This window comes from Heteronotia binoei, chromosome 3, assembly GCF_032191835.1.
Source record: "Heteronotia binoei isolate CCM8104 ecotype False Entrance Well chromosome 3, APGP_CSIRO_Hbin_v1, whole genome shotgun sequence".
In the NCBI taxonomy this organism is placed as follows: Eukaryota; Metazoa; Chordata; class Lepidosauria; order Squamata; family Gekkonidae; genus Heteronotia; species Heteronotia binoei.
Window position 1 is genome coordinate 147,647,775 of NC_083225.1, and position 14,590 is coordinate 147,662,364.

Sequence of the window (14,590 nt, forward strand, 5' to 3'; positions counted from 1 at the left end):
TCCAAGGGTTCTGAAAGAACTCAAAGGTGAACTTCTGGATCTCCTGACGAAAATCTGTAATCTTTCATTGAAATCTGCCTCCATTCCTGAGGACTGGAAGGTAGCAAATGTCACTCCCATCTTTAAAAAGGGTTCCAGAGGAGATCCGGGAAACTACAGGCCAGTCAGTCTGACTTCAATACTGGGATAGTTGGTAGAAACCATTATCAAGGACAGAATGAGTAGGCACATTGATGAACACAAGTTATTGAGGAAGACTCAGCATGGATTCTGTAAGGGAAGATCTTGCCTCACTAATCTGTTACATTTCTTTGAGGGGGTGAACAAACATGTGGACAAAGGAGACCCAATAGATGTTGTTTACCTTGACTTCCAGAAAGCTTTTGATAAAGTTCCTCATCAAAGGCTCCTTAGTAAGCTCGAGAGTCATGGAGTAAAAGGACAGGTCCTCTTGTGGATCAAAAACTGGCTGAGTATTAGGAAGCAGAGAGTGAGTATAAATAGGCAGTCTTCGCAGTGGAGGACGGTAAGCAGTGGGGTGCCGCAGGGCTCAGTACTGGGTCCCATGCTCTTTAACTTGTTCATTAATGATTTGGAGTTGGGAGTAAGCAGTGAAGTGGCCAAGTTTGCAGATGACACTAAATTGTTCAGGGTGGTGAGAACCAGAGAAGATTGTGAGGCATTCCAAAGGGATCTGTTGAGGCTGGGTGAGTGGGCGTCAACGTGGCAGATGAGGTTCGATGTGGCCAAGTGTAAAGTAATGCACATTGGGGCCAAGAATCCCATCTACAAATACAAGTTGATGGGGTGTGAACTGACAGAGACTGACCAAGAGAGAGATCTTGGGGTCGGGGTAGATAACTCACTGAAAATGTCAAGACAGTGTGTGGTTGCAATAAAAAAAGGCCAATGCCATGCTGGGAATTATTAAGAAGGGAATTGAAAACAAATCTGCCAATATCATAATGCCCCTGTATAAATTGATGGTGCGGTCTCATTTGGAATACTATGTATAATTTTGGTCACCACACCTCAAAAAGAATATTATAGCATTGGAAAAAGTGCAGAAAAGGGCAACTAGAATGATTAAAGGTTTGGAACACTTTCCCTATGAAGAAAGGTTAAAATGCTTGGGGCTCTTTAGCTTGGAGAAACATCGACTGCGGGGTGACATGATAGAAGTTTACAAGATTATGCATGGGATGGAGAAAGTAGAGAAAGAAGTACTTTTCTCCCTTTCTCACAATAGAAGAACTTGTGGGCATTCAATGAAATTGCTGAGCAGTCGGGTTAGAATGGATAAAAGGAAATACTTCTTCACCCGAAGGGTGATTAACATGTGGAATTCACAGCCACAGGAGGTGGTGGCGGCTACAAGCATAGACAGCTTCAAGAGGGGATTGGATAAAAATATGGAGCAGAGGTCCATCAGTGGCTATTAGCCACAGTATATTATTGGAACTGTCTGCTCTGTATTCTTGGTGCTTGGGGGGAGGCAAAGTGGAGGGCTACAATGAGAGGGAGGAACAGGTAAAAATCGCCCTTCCATGAATAAACCATGAAAGTGCCTATTGTGAATGGAAGGGACATTTATTGAAGAAGAGTACACTGTAACAATAGAGAAATGCATAATTTACCTAGACCACAATGAGCTTTTCATAAATTCCAGTGAATGTATGTAAGTGGCTTGCAAATCTTTTTTTAAAAAAAATCAGTAAAAGCAATGCCCAATTTAAAACACCAAAATCCAATCAATAAAGCAAAAAACCCCAAAAACATTTAAAAATAGCAGTCACCTTCTACTCCTCCTCCTCCTCCTCCTCCTCCTCATCTTAATTGCCCCATCCTGGCTTGCACCAGGTCTGGGCAATGTACAACATGGATTAAAACATATGCAAGTTTTAAAAAGTCAACAGATTAATTAAAATTCTTAGAAATCCCAGATGACACCCTATAGCAGCCTGCCCAGGGGGTTCAATCAGGCCTACAGGGCTTTCTTCTCCCCCTCTCCCCTTCTGTCCTCACTCTGTGAAGCTCCAAGGCTGCCCAGGCTGCTGATGTTCCCAGCTCCTTCTGCCTTCTCTTTGCAGAGGCTAAGGCTGAAAGCAAAGCTGCAAAGAAAATACAGAATGGATTTTCTTTTCAGGCTTCTGGGCAGAGCAGATGTGAACAGAAAATCCACTCCATGTTTTACTTGCAACTTTGTCTATGTGTTTCAATGGAGACAAGCTTCTTAGCCGTTCCTATGGCCAGCTGAAGCTTCCTGGAGCTGTGTTGTTGCAAACCAAGTGTTGATGCTTTGAGCCAGCTTTGTCTCTTCTCAGTGGAGTGAGAACTAGTGCCTAGTGAGTATTCTAACTTGGGAACCCACAGCCAAAGGGGAACATTACACTGGAGAGCCATTGCCAATCTGAGTGGGGGGGTGGGGGTGGAGAGAGAAGCTTGCAATGCCTTGCTATTTCATGTTTTCCCAGGCTGAGAGCATTTTTATGTTTTAAGTTTGTGCTGTGATCCTTATACTTTTTCTTGATGTTTTATTTTTAAGATTGCATTGCAAAATCCCACTATCCACCTTTTTTGTTTTAAACAAAATATTGCAAGAGTATTAAGCATGTGTGTATTTAAGTTAAAAAAATGATATCTTTAATTGTGTTGGTCTGTGTCCTCTATAAAGCCTATATCTCTGCTATCTGGCATTTACATTTTTGGACACCCATGGCTCGACCCCACAATGTCCCAGTTATGTCAGATCTGGCCCTTCTAGCAAATGAGTTTGACACCCCTGCCATATAGGATTGTTTTTACGTTCTGGACTGCCAGGGCATCATGTTGGGGTGGAGGAAATCATACCAAGTATCTAGGGGGGAGTAGGAAAGGAGAGTATACCACCTGTTCAAGCAGTTACAGTGCCACATTTCATGCTAGTGGCTGCTCTTCACATGGTAGCAGAGCCCTAGGGATTTGCACTGTAGAACCATGCACAGGGGAGGCTTTTAGGGCCTTGTAAGTCAGTATGATATTCATTTATTTAAAATCTTTTCTCCAGGAGCTGATTCCCAAGATGGCTCACAACAATAATCAGCTCCCCCCATTTTTACAGCATATAATAATAAAAGTAGAAGTCAATAAAAAAGCTATCAGCAAAACTAAAATCAGGATAAAGTAATAAGCAATAAAAATTTGGAAAGATATAAAAGTTAATTGGCATAGCCTCATAAATATGGCTAGGGAGAGTATTCCAAAATCTGATGAAGAGAGCTTTGACTCCTGAATACTTATTCCCCAAAATCTTGTTGGTCTCTAACATGCTACTGGACTCCAGTCTAGCTGTTCAACTGGAGACCAATACAGCTGCTCTCTGGAACTTACATAACCTTTGCAAACAGATCTCATTTCCAGTATACACCCACTTCTCTACAGCCTTGTTCACAAGTTACAATGAATGCACATACAATCTGTGTACAGCGTGTACTTAATTTTTTCTTTATACAGGTGTTGAGTAATTCTTATGTTACATTCTATGCATGTACAGCTGAATGTGTGGTTAAAGCCCCACCATTTATTACAGCATCCACAGGTCCAGCCCATGGACACCAGTGCCATTTTAGAGCTGAACTTGGCCATGTAAAAATGCTAAGGGCCTGATCCAGATTGGGCTTCATCAGAGCAGGACCAATCTCCACCATAGGTGCTGGCTGTGGGTTGGACCCAGGGATGCTGTAACCTAATTTGGCCTTAAGTGGTAGCAAGTGTGACAGGGGATGGCGACAAAGTGCAGAGTCTAGCCTGGAATGGCAGATCAGCAGGGTGGGGAGGAGTCTGAGCTCAAGCCCTCAGGCATATTCCCTAATAATTGACTTAAGGATGGCAGCAATACGCAGAATAAGAAAGTGGAGAAAGAGAAGCCAGGGCATCTGCATACTTCCTTACTCTCACATGAGCAGAAATGAGTGCCAGTGAGCCCTGTTTCCACACAAAGGCCTTCATGGATCTCTTAACATATGAGCATGCCCTAAAACCTATGTTCTTTGATCTTTTAATATCTCATTGAGTTGAGTACTGTTCTCTCCACAGTGTATGCATATTGAGATTGCATGGCATGGGATGCTTATAAAGCAGTAATGAGAGGAATATTGATTACATTGAATAACAAAGATAAGAGGGCAGAAGAAAAACAGATGTTGGACATTCAAAATGAAATCAAGAAAAAAATAAAGAAAAAATAAGGGGAAAATGAAAATTATAAGGGGGATTACAATATTACAAATGCAAATGAGACGTTTGTTAAATAAAGAACTAAAATGGAATCTGAAAAGATTGCAGCAGAAATCTTTCGAGGGAGCAAACAAACCCAGAAAATATTTGGCCTGGCAACTGAAGAAAAAGAGAGAAAGTAAAATTATTAATAACATTGTGTAGTGGATTGAAGAGAGGTGCTAGATCAAGAAGGAATAAAAAGAGAATTCTTTAAGTATTATGCCAAGTTATGGGATATAGTAGTGCAAGACAAAATTGCTTCTCAACTTACTTATAGTGACAATCCTAAAATGGGCGAAAAATTTGTAGAAAAATGGTTCCCATTTCTAGACTTTGTTAATGCCAATTCAACAAAACAAAGTAAAATGCCAAAAAAAAATGAACTTTGTACTATATTAAAGCACTTCAAGATAAGACTGGGTGAGGTAAGAATGCGAATGAATGGTAAGAAATTTAATATATTTTTTCTCTTCTTCCCCCCTACCCTTTAAACTGATTTACGGAAATGTAATTTTTTATGTTTTATTACTATATATTTGCCTGAATATGTTGTTATATGAAAAATAAAAAATAAAAAGTTTTTAAAAAAATATGGAAAGAAAAGATGGATGAGTACTTACAAAAGATAAAAATAGCACCCTTAGCAGAAAATATGCGAAAAGTTTTGAATGATCCAATTGAAAAAATAGAAATTGAAGCAGCAATTAATGCAATGAAAAATGGAAAAGCACCTGGGCCAGATGGATATACAGCTAAATTTTTTAAAACCCTCAAAGAGGAGTTAATCCCGAAACTTCAGAAATTGATGAATATGATAAGAACAAAAGGGAAAATACCAAATACGTGGAAGGAAGCTGTTATTTAGTTGATTCCAAAGGAAGATAGAGATGTTACGAACGTAAAAAATTATAGACCAATTTCATTATTAAATAATTACTATAAAATATATACAAGAATCTTGGCAGAACGGTTTAAACAATATTTGATAAATTTTATAAAGGAAGATTAAGCGGGGCTTCTTCCCAAAAGGCAAATAAGAGACAATATCAGAACTGTTGTAAATATTGTAGAATATTATGAAAGACATCCAGAAAAAAAAGTAGCATTATTCTTTGTGGACGCAGAGAAAGCATTTGACAATTTAAATTGGGATTTTATGTTTGCAGTAATGGAGAAAATAGAGCTAGGAGAAAGCTTTATAAGAATGATAAAAGCAATATATACTGAACAACGTGCAAGGCTATGTATAAATGCTGATCTTACAGAAGAAATGATAATTAGTAAAGGTAAAAGACAAGGTTGTCCACTTTCCCCACTGTTGTTTATAATGACTCTTGAAATATTACTGATGCAAATTCAAGAAGATAAAGAAATAGAACGATTAAAAGTAAAAGGATTTACTTACAAATACAGAGCATTTGCAGATGATATAATGTTTATAAATGAATATACAAGTCACACCTTTGTTGTTAGCCAAAATACAAGAATATGAGGAGTGGGCGGGACTTTGTATTAATAAAAAAAAATCAAAACTTCTATGTAAAAATATGCAAATAAATAAGCAACAAGAATTGCAGCGACTAATGGGCTGTGAAGTTACCTCCAAGGTAAAATATTTGGCTGTGGAGATAACAATGAAGAATATTGATTTGTTCAAAAATAATTATGAGAAGCTATGGCATAAAATGGATGAAGATATGTTAAAGTGAAATAAACTTAATTTGTCACTGTTGGGTAGAATAGCCGCAATTAAAATGAATATTCTACCAAGAATAATGTATTTGTTTCAAACTATTCAAATTGTGAAAGACAGTAAACAATTTAATAGATGGCAAAGAAAAATTTCAGAGTTTATGTGGGCAGGGAAGAAACCAAGAATTAAAATGAAAATTTTAACAGATGCAAAAGAGAGAGAAGGATTTCAATTACCAGACTTAAAATTATATCATGAAGCAGTTTGCTTAGTATGGATAAAAGAATGGATAATGTTGTTAAAATAAATTTGGCTGGCACGCTTATATGTATTATGGGGGGGGAAAGATAGACGGCTTTTTCTCTCACCATTATATAAGAAACAGCTTGCTAAATACATGGATGAAATATAAGAAATAATGAGATGAGAGAAAACAGTTATGGATAGTGCCAGCCGAAGTGATAAAAGTAACAGCTGAGACGGGTGAAGAAAAGTGGTTGTCATATAATCAACTATTAAAAACACAAAGTGGCAAAATAGAATTGAAAACTGCTGAAGAGTTGAATCATAAATATGATTGGTTTCAAATGCAACAAATAAAGAGCTTGGTGGAGAATGACATTAAAACTGAAGGAATAAGAAAAGAGCAAACAGAAATGGAAAAAGTGCTGCTTGGAGACAACGAAAAATTAATTTCAAAATTATATAAATTAGTTTTAAAATGGTCTATGGAAGATGAAGTAGTGAAATCTCAAATGATTAAGTGAGCAATCAATGTAAATAAAGAAATACAGATGGAAACTTGGGAATATTTGTGGAAGAACTCTATGAAGCTTTTGACGTGTCATAGTATTAAAGAGAACTGTTTTAAAATGATATATAGATGATATATGACTCCTAAGAAATTGGCAAAGATGAATAATAAGATGCCAGACAGATGTTGGAAATGTAAAAAACATGAAGGTTCTTTCTAACATATGTGGTGGACTTGTGAAAGAGCAAAAAAGTATTTGCAGATGATTCAACAAGAAATTTCTAGGATCTTGGGATATGAATTTAAGAAAGTTGCAGAGACTTTTCTGTTGGGATTACAAATGGAAAAATTTTCAAAAGAAGATAGAACTATAATTTGGTACTTGCTTTCAGTTGCTAGGACATTATATGTGCAGTTGTGGAAGCAAGAAAAAATACCAGAGAAATGGGATTGGATTGTAAAAGTTATGACATGGAGTGAAATGGACAAATTAACAAGAATTTTAAGAGACTATGATTTAGAAGCTTTTAAGATGCAGTGGAAAAAGCTCAGAAGATATGTAGAAAAAGAGTGGAAAATAAAAGGACATTGGACAATTTTTGATAATGATTAAGTCTTATAAAAAAGAATATTAATTTTTGTTTTTATTAGTTAAGGGTACCTTTAAACATTAGTACTTTAAGTAAATAACACCGGCGGGGGTCAAGTAATGGGGGGAGGGATGGGTAGAAAGTAATATATGGGATTGATAAAAGAAGTTATTAATGATGCAAGAGATATAATTTGTTACCATGTGTTACCAAATAAAATTGTTTTAATCAAAAAAAGAGATCGCATGGCATATGGTTTGTGTTGTCTAAGTGTGGCGCTGTGCTTCATATGTATTGTTAGTTCCTGCCTGGCTCATTGGAGCCTTAGGACTGAGCTTGAGGACTTGGGAACAATGGGAAGCAGGATCCAAATCTCTGCTTCCCTGGTCCAGTTACCAGCCCCCTACTGGTTCAAATGACCCAATGGTGTTCTAGCATGGAAACTCTGGAGTGTATATAGTTGGCCCCATTGGCCCAGTTGAGTAGTCTTAGCCTGCCTATTACCATGCTGTAATCACTAATAAAGAGCTGTGATAACTCTTCCATGAGCCTCCTCATGAATCGAACCCACTATTAAATAGCTTGGGTATTTATTAAATGCTCTCTTACTATGTATTCTTATTGATAAAGTATCCTTAGGTGAAAGGAAGATGAGAAGGGATAGCTTTCTGCCTTCTCCTTACATTCTGTATCAGCCTCCCATGCCTTATCCTATTGGTTGGGACATCCAATCCCCCTTTCCCAATCAAGGAAGCACAGCTGCCAAAACATATGACCTTAAAACCAAATAAAGCCCAAGTTAGGAAATCATTAGAGGAAGGAAAAGAGTAGCTGAGCAGAAATGTGAATTGGAATGCAACTAAGCAGATTCTCTTTCCAACTGAGGACTACAAATCTATTTCTCAAGGGCTAACTCAGCAACCTACTCTCCAGAGAATCAATAAAAAACCATCAGCCCACCCCCATGTAATTTAAGGGAGGAAACTGGCAGAAGATTGTGCCCTGGTTTCACCCCTCCCCTCTGGGGCAATAAACCCAAATGGAAAATCCCCTTTGGAACTGTTATGTCATTCACTTGACATAACATAATTCCTTTTACTGATATTAGCAGAGGAGCAGGACATTTGGCAATATGATAGTGAATAGTTCGTCCTGCAGTAATAAATAGAATTTGAAAAAAAAGTCATTGTGAAAAAGAGGACAGGAGAACAGATTTCTTATCATATGAACTTTACCATAGTAGGTACTTTTGACTTTTCCTCTGAGTGCTTCTACCTACTACTTCTAGGAAACAAAGGGTAAGAAGTCCTTTTTCCAGAGTTTGTATCTGTATAAATAGAGCAAGAAAAGTGGGAGATGAGATAGCCTAAGAAAAGACCACACCATTATAGATGACAATACATTGTGATGATGGTCCCAACATCATAATAGGTTTTTATGCTCTTTACTGCATCATGTTGGAGTGCATCCTGTCTAGTGTGAGAGGAGCAGCAGTGCTCATGGAAGTTAACTTTCCTGCCTTTCTTTCTTCTTCTGCAATCTGCTGTGCTCCTGGCCAATGGAACCCAAAGAATAGCATGAGATGCACAAAGTGAGGGTTCTGCCCTCCTTTTCTGCTGATAATTTAATGTCAGGTGTGGTTTGAATACCTGGCCTACCCATGTTACATTTACATATAAATTAGTAATTAGTAATCCAAGTCCTGGATGGAAGTTGGAAATTAAAATACTTAGAAATTACTGTTCTTTTGAATAATTGGTAATTTTACATCGGTCTTACCTTTCTTGTTCTTGTTCCAGCAAATTAGTGAATTCATCACTTTTCTCCATGTATTCTGCATGCTTCTTCTTTTCATCTTCTAGTTCACACAAAGTTTCCCTATGAGATTTCTCTACCATTAAGAGTTGCTCCAGCATACGTCGGTGTGTTTCTTTATGCTTTTCGACCACTTTGTCAAGCTGAAAAAAGAGTAATAGAATTCTCTCACTGTTGTGATTTTTGTCAAAGTGACAAGTTTGTATCTTAGATTTATTCTAATAGTATTATTAGTACCAGCTACAGAACAATATAAATTAATAAATAAATGAATGGGCCTTACTTTAACTTTTTGAATGTATACCTTATGTCAGAATTTACTGTTGATTACAAATATATTGAATGCTATTCCACTTTTTGATTTCTGACAAATTATAAACAATTATTTTTGGGGGGTATTTTAAAAATGGGAGACCCTTTTTTTAAAAAATGGGGGACTTTGTTGAGCACTTCTCTCAGTTTTTTTTTAATTTACCTCCTGTAATTAAAGTTTTGGCTACAATAACAACTGTCGACACCCAGCTCTGTATGATATAACATTCAAAGGTAGTTAGTGGGATTTTGCACTGTTTGCTTTAGTAGTTTTATCACTGGCCCATGTCTTTTTAATAAACTCTTCAGTGATCCACTGTATTTGCTCCAGTATCTTTGTGCCATTGTTCTTGCAAGACCAGCATGATGTCATGCCTTGTGGTGGTTATCCCTGCATAGTTATTGATATATTTCATACTAAACACTTAGGTGCTGAAGTAGCAATCTTTTGGATCAAGTCACCACTTCATCAGTTATTTTTGGGAGACAATTATATGTTGTTGGATGAGCTCCAGGTCTAGGAGTCTATTGAAGCTGTAGTAAGCTGAAATTGCATTTCCACTTTTTTCATTTGATCTCTATAATGTTTTCAGGCTTGCTTTAAACAAATGTAAAATGAACTGAGTTTAATAGGTTTATGTGCCTTTCAGAATGCACTTAGAGATAAGTCTGGAAATATTCTAATGGTGCTTGCTAGCTATGGCCAGTTGATTATTGGCTCTTCTGTATTTTTGCATACAAGTTGCCACTTGCCTGAAATGACTAGAAATTGCTTCTGGGCAAGTAGTGAACAAAAACTGTGCCACAGCAATAGACAGTGTTGCCTGTACTATGGTGTGCCATCTGTCTCTGTCTTACAGCTCTCTCAAGATCGGGGGGAGCAAGTGGACCATAAATGCTGCTACTATAGCTCTCCATCTTATTATCCTGACCACGGAAATGCAACTTGACCATGGTAACCTCAGTTCACCATCACCAGTAGTACTTAAACAATAAAAAGTGGGGTGGGATGGAAAGAAATAGTCAACGCAGCATTGCATTTCTCTAGCTACAGCAATACAGCACTATGTGATGGCAACTAGAGGGTAAAGTGTAGCAGAGACTGAGCACAGAAATCCTGGAGACAATAATATTAGTCCATGAGAAAAGGATGCAGTAAGAATTACCAAGGTAATGCCTGTGAAGTGCTTCACTACTCAGGAAAAGTGCTTTGCTAATACTGTGTCATGCTTTATTTTTATTATCATGGAGTAAGGGAAATTAGGCTCCTTGGCTTCGTGTGCATCAAGTTACTGAATTGTTGTGGTGCATAATCTGGATGTACACAGAACTTTTAAAATTGCAGGGTATGCATTGGTTTATTCAGATTTTTTTTTAAAGCATGAAACAGCTTACAGCATTGGCCTCAGGCAATCAAACTGAACCTGAGCCCAAGCCACCAGAAATGACCCAGAGAGCTTCCCCACCCAAGAACCAAAGCTGATCTTTTATCTTTTGAATTGGGACCAAATACATGGGGCAGCAAAGGGATTTTAGGTTCAGTTCAAAAAATAAAAACCTTGGAATTGGTTTGAGTGCTAGGGTTCAAGTGCAGTTTGCTCCACTGATCTACCATAAGGTTTTTCTTTCTGTCTGATTATAAAAGACTCATTCTGTTCTAGTGGTGTGCCCCAGAGTCAGGACTGCTACCTTTCTTTCCTCTTGTCTTGGTCACCCAGTGTGAGTTCTTGCAGGTCACACTTCCTTTTCATTCTTTATCTTACTGATGGCCACTGATAATGGTTGAGGAGTACTAATAGATTGTAGCTTTGTTCTTATTGACAGGTTTTTATGCAGATAAAAGCATTGGCTTGGATCCTTTGGTTGCGTATGTGGGAAGAATCATATAATGGCAGAGCTTTGCTATCTTCCCCCAGCAACCTCCTTTGAAGGTCAGAGATGATACTGGGAGTTGGGGTACATGTGCTGGCAAAAAGCCATGCAACACAAGCAGCTGTTCTAAGGATGGGGAAATGAGTGAAGAAGAGGAGTTGGTTTTATACCCTGCTGCTCACTATCCGAAGGAGTCTCCGAGCGGCTTACAATCAATCACCTTCCCTTGCTTTCCCCATAACAGATACCTTGTGAGGTAAGTGGGGCTGAGTAAGAGAACTCTGACTCAGGGTCACCGAGCTGGCTGCATGTGAAGAAGTGGGGACTCAAACATGGTTCTCCACATTAGAGTCTGCTCCTCTTAACCACTACACCTTAGCTGGCTCTGAGATAATCTTTCTTTGAATCAGTGGAGTTTCTTTCCTCTGACACAAGGAGCTTTGTGCTGGTAGAATGGAGCCGTAAGTTCTACCTCATTATGTGTAACACATTTGTATTGATTTCATCAACTGTTTTGTCTTAGTTGAAAGGGGTTTTTTTGGGGGGGGGGGGGAGGTAGATGCTTAATTGATGAAATGTTCCTTGTCTTGCCATGGTACTTAGAAACTCTTTTTGTTCAGTCTGTGAAAGGAAGGGGCCTGGTTCCTTGTAATTATTAGGTTCAGCTTCCCTATGACGTGGTGAAAGTTCTTTGCTGTTGTTGTTATACTAATGACTTGAATAAATGCCTAATGAAGGGAAATGTAAAATGGAACAGATTTCCCTCATTCTTTATTGTTTTGACAGAGTTAGAAGCCCTTTGACCAAAATAGTCTAGACTTCATGATTTCATCCTGTCTCTGTTGGATTTCATTTTTTGATCTGCAACTTGGATATTTGTTTTCTATGGATAGAACAAACTTGAGATAAATTTGTCTAGAATCTGTCATGAATGAGAGATGCAAGACTGAATTGGTATTAAAAACCAGGGCAACATGATTAATTTAAAAAAAAAAGCTAAACAGATATTCAGTGATACATGTAACATGTGGTCTGGAGTGGAGGTTTACAATACAATATAAGCCCAGCAAGTAGTAACTTACCTTTCATGAGTCAGTGGTAGAAATTTAATGATATTTTGAGATTGTGTCCTTTCTCCTAGAAAATAGTCATAAAGGAGATCCTGTCACACAACTTGTGTGAAGGACCACAAAAGGGGATGCACATCTGCATCAAGAGACTCAACAAGATAGTTAATTGGCATCCATATGCAAATTGCAATGGGAACAGAGATGACTGTGTATCAGCTATAGGTGCAAAAGTGTTATAACATGGGTCTCCCTTGTTAGTTTACAGTGAACGTGAAATTTCTCCATTTTTTAATGGTAGACTTTGTTATGATATTACTGACCGTTATGGGTTGAGTTTATTCAGAATTAAAATGAGCTCGACTTCCAGGATCGGAAAATGGCGAGCTTAGCTGCTTTCCTTAACGGGGGCAGGCTGGCACTTCCGTTCGAGGTAGTAAAGGGCAAACTAATGCCTTCTGCCTACTTTTCTCAGCTAGAGAATTGTCCAAGATATGCACAGATACTTTGAGGAGACTTGCCTTGGCTGAAAGGGAGTTCCGGAGGGGGCTCCTTTGAGGCTTTGAGGGATCTCCGGAGAGAAGTTGCATAATCATCAGCTACAGAAGTTTCCAGAGTCATTTATTTGACCTAAGCTTGACAGGATCCGAGTCTTCTTTTACAACTTTAAACATCTAATCTACAAAAGACTGGTGCCAATTTGGATAAACTACAAAAAAAGGTATTGATCGCTATCTTTTCACTCTGGGACTAATTAAAGCCAAACAAAACAAAATTAAAAGGTGGGAGTTGGATATAATGGAAGCCTGAAAGGAGGAGAAGAAAAGGGGCTAAATTTGAACTTTGTAAATTTAAAAGACAGTGCTAAAAGGAGAAAGGAATTTATTGTTTTGTCTATCTGTGGTTGAGGAAGTAGCCCCATCATCATAGATCTGCAGCACTCACAGTCAACACAGGAAGTACGTCAGACATCATGAGATTTCTCTACCAGCGAAATGAAATTTGGTGGCAGGAAAAGCAGGAAGTACCAGAGGAAGAAGAAGGAAGCAAGAGAAGTAAACAGCCTACTCTAGGATTATAATATCTGAGAGAAACATCGGCGGCCATTGTTGGGAGGACAAAGTTTTAACAACATTTTTAAAGTGACTGGGACATTAAAAATTGGTGGAGTTAATTGAGTTGGTAATTTTAAAATAAGGACTATTGGACAATGGTGAAGAAGATCTGAATTGGATTAAGGGAAAAGAAGGAAAATTTTTAAAGTGAAGCAAAAGTTGCGCCTGCCATTTTGGGGGAAATTAAAAACTTTAAACATTAATATCTGAGCCTGGGAGGCTCAGAGGATGGCGAAATTGGGTTCATTGGAAAGGGCAAGCTTCACTCTATTAAACCTGATGGTCCAAATTTAATTTGGTGAGATAAGAATTTTTGATCTTTTTTACATGTCAGATCCAAAGCAAATTCATACTAGGTCTTCTTCGATGGAGAAAATGCAAGCCCAATTAGATGCAATGGAAGCCAGGATAATGAAAGGGGTGAAAGAAATGATAACTGCCTCTAAAAAAGAAATAAGAAAAGATATTGAGGACTCAAAAAAAATTAAAAAAAGAGATAGAGAATCTCAGAAATGAGACTGTAGTAATAACAAAAGTACAGGAGGTGGAAGAGAGAGTGAAAACACATGATTCCACCTTATTAAAATTACAAGAAAAGGTGATAATACATGACTGCAAGTTGATGGAGACACAGATTCGTCTGAGAGGTGTACCAGAAGATGAAGAATCTGACTTGAAAGAATACATAATAGAAATAATTGCAAAATTTTTGGAGGAAGATCCTGAAGGGAATAGAAATATGTACGATTATATATATAGAGTGAATTCACTCTATGCAAAAAAGAACAATCTGCCAAGAGATGTGGTCATAAGATTTATGACAAAAGAAATGATGGGAAAAATCATGAACAAAATTTTTGAAAAGACATTGATAATGGGAGGTAGTAGGATAAGAATTATGAAAGAGTTGCCAAGACAAGTGTTAAATGACGGGAGTGCATATAAAAAACTGACAGAAAAATTACGTGACCGAATGAGATACAGATGGATAATACCTGAAGGTTTGAGCTTTGAACTTCAAGGGAAAAGGATTACAATTACAAACACATAGGAACTGCGTAGATTTTATGGAGAAAATAAGAAATTTGCACCATGATGGATTGCAAATTAATATC

The 14,590-nt window shown here is 37.8% G+C and overlaps 2 protein-coding genes across 3 annotated transcripts in view; one reads left to right on the forward strand and one right to left on the reverse strand.

The window, feature by feature from the left end:
- Window positions 1-14,590, forward strand: part of CMSS1 (cms1 ribosomal small subunit homolog) — a 297,016-nt gene that overhangs the window by 82,575 nt on the left and 199,851 nt on the right. The gene's annotated exons all lie outside the window — the stretch shown is intronic.
- Window positions 1-14,590, reverse strand: part of FILIP1L (filamin A interacting protein 1 like) — a 107,463-nt gene that overhangs the window by 76,435 nt on the left and 16,438 nt on the right. The window contains exon 3 of the mRNA XM_060234595.1: window positions 9,074-9,252. Coding sequence (XP_060090578.1) covers window positions 9,074-9,252 — 179 coding nt within the window. The remainder of the gene's footprint in view (window positions 1-9,073; window positions 9,253-14,590) is intronic.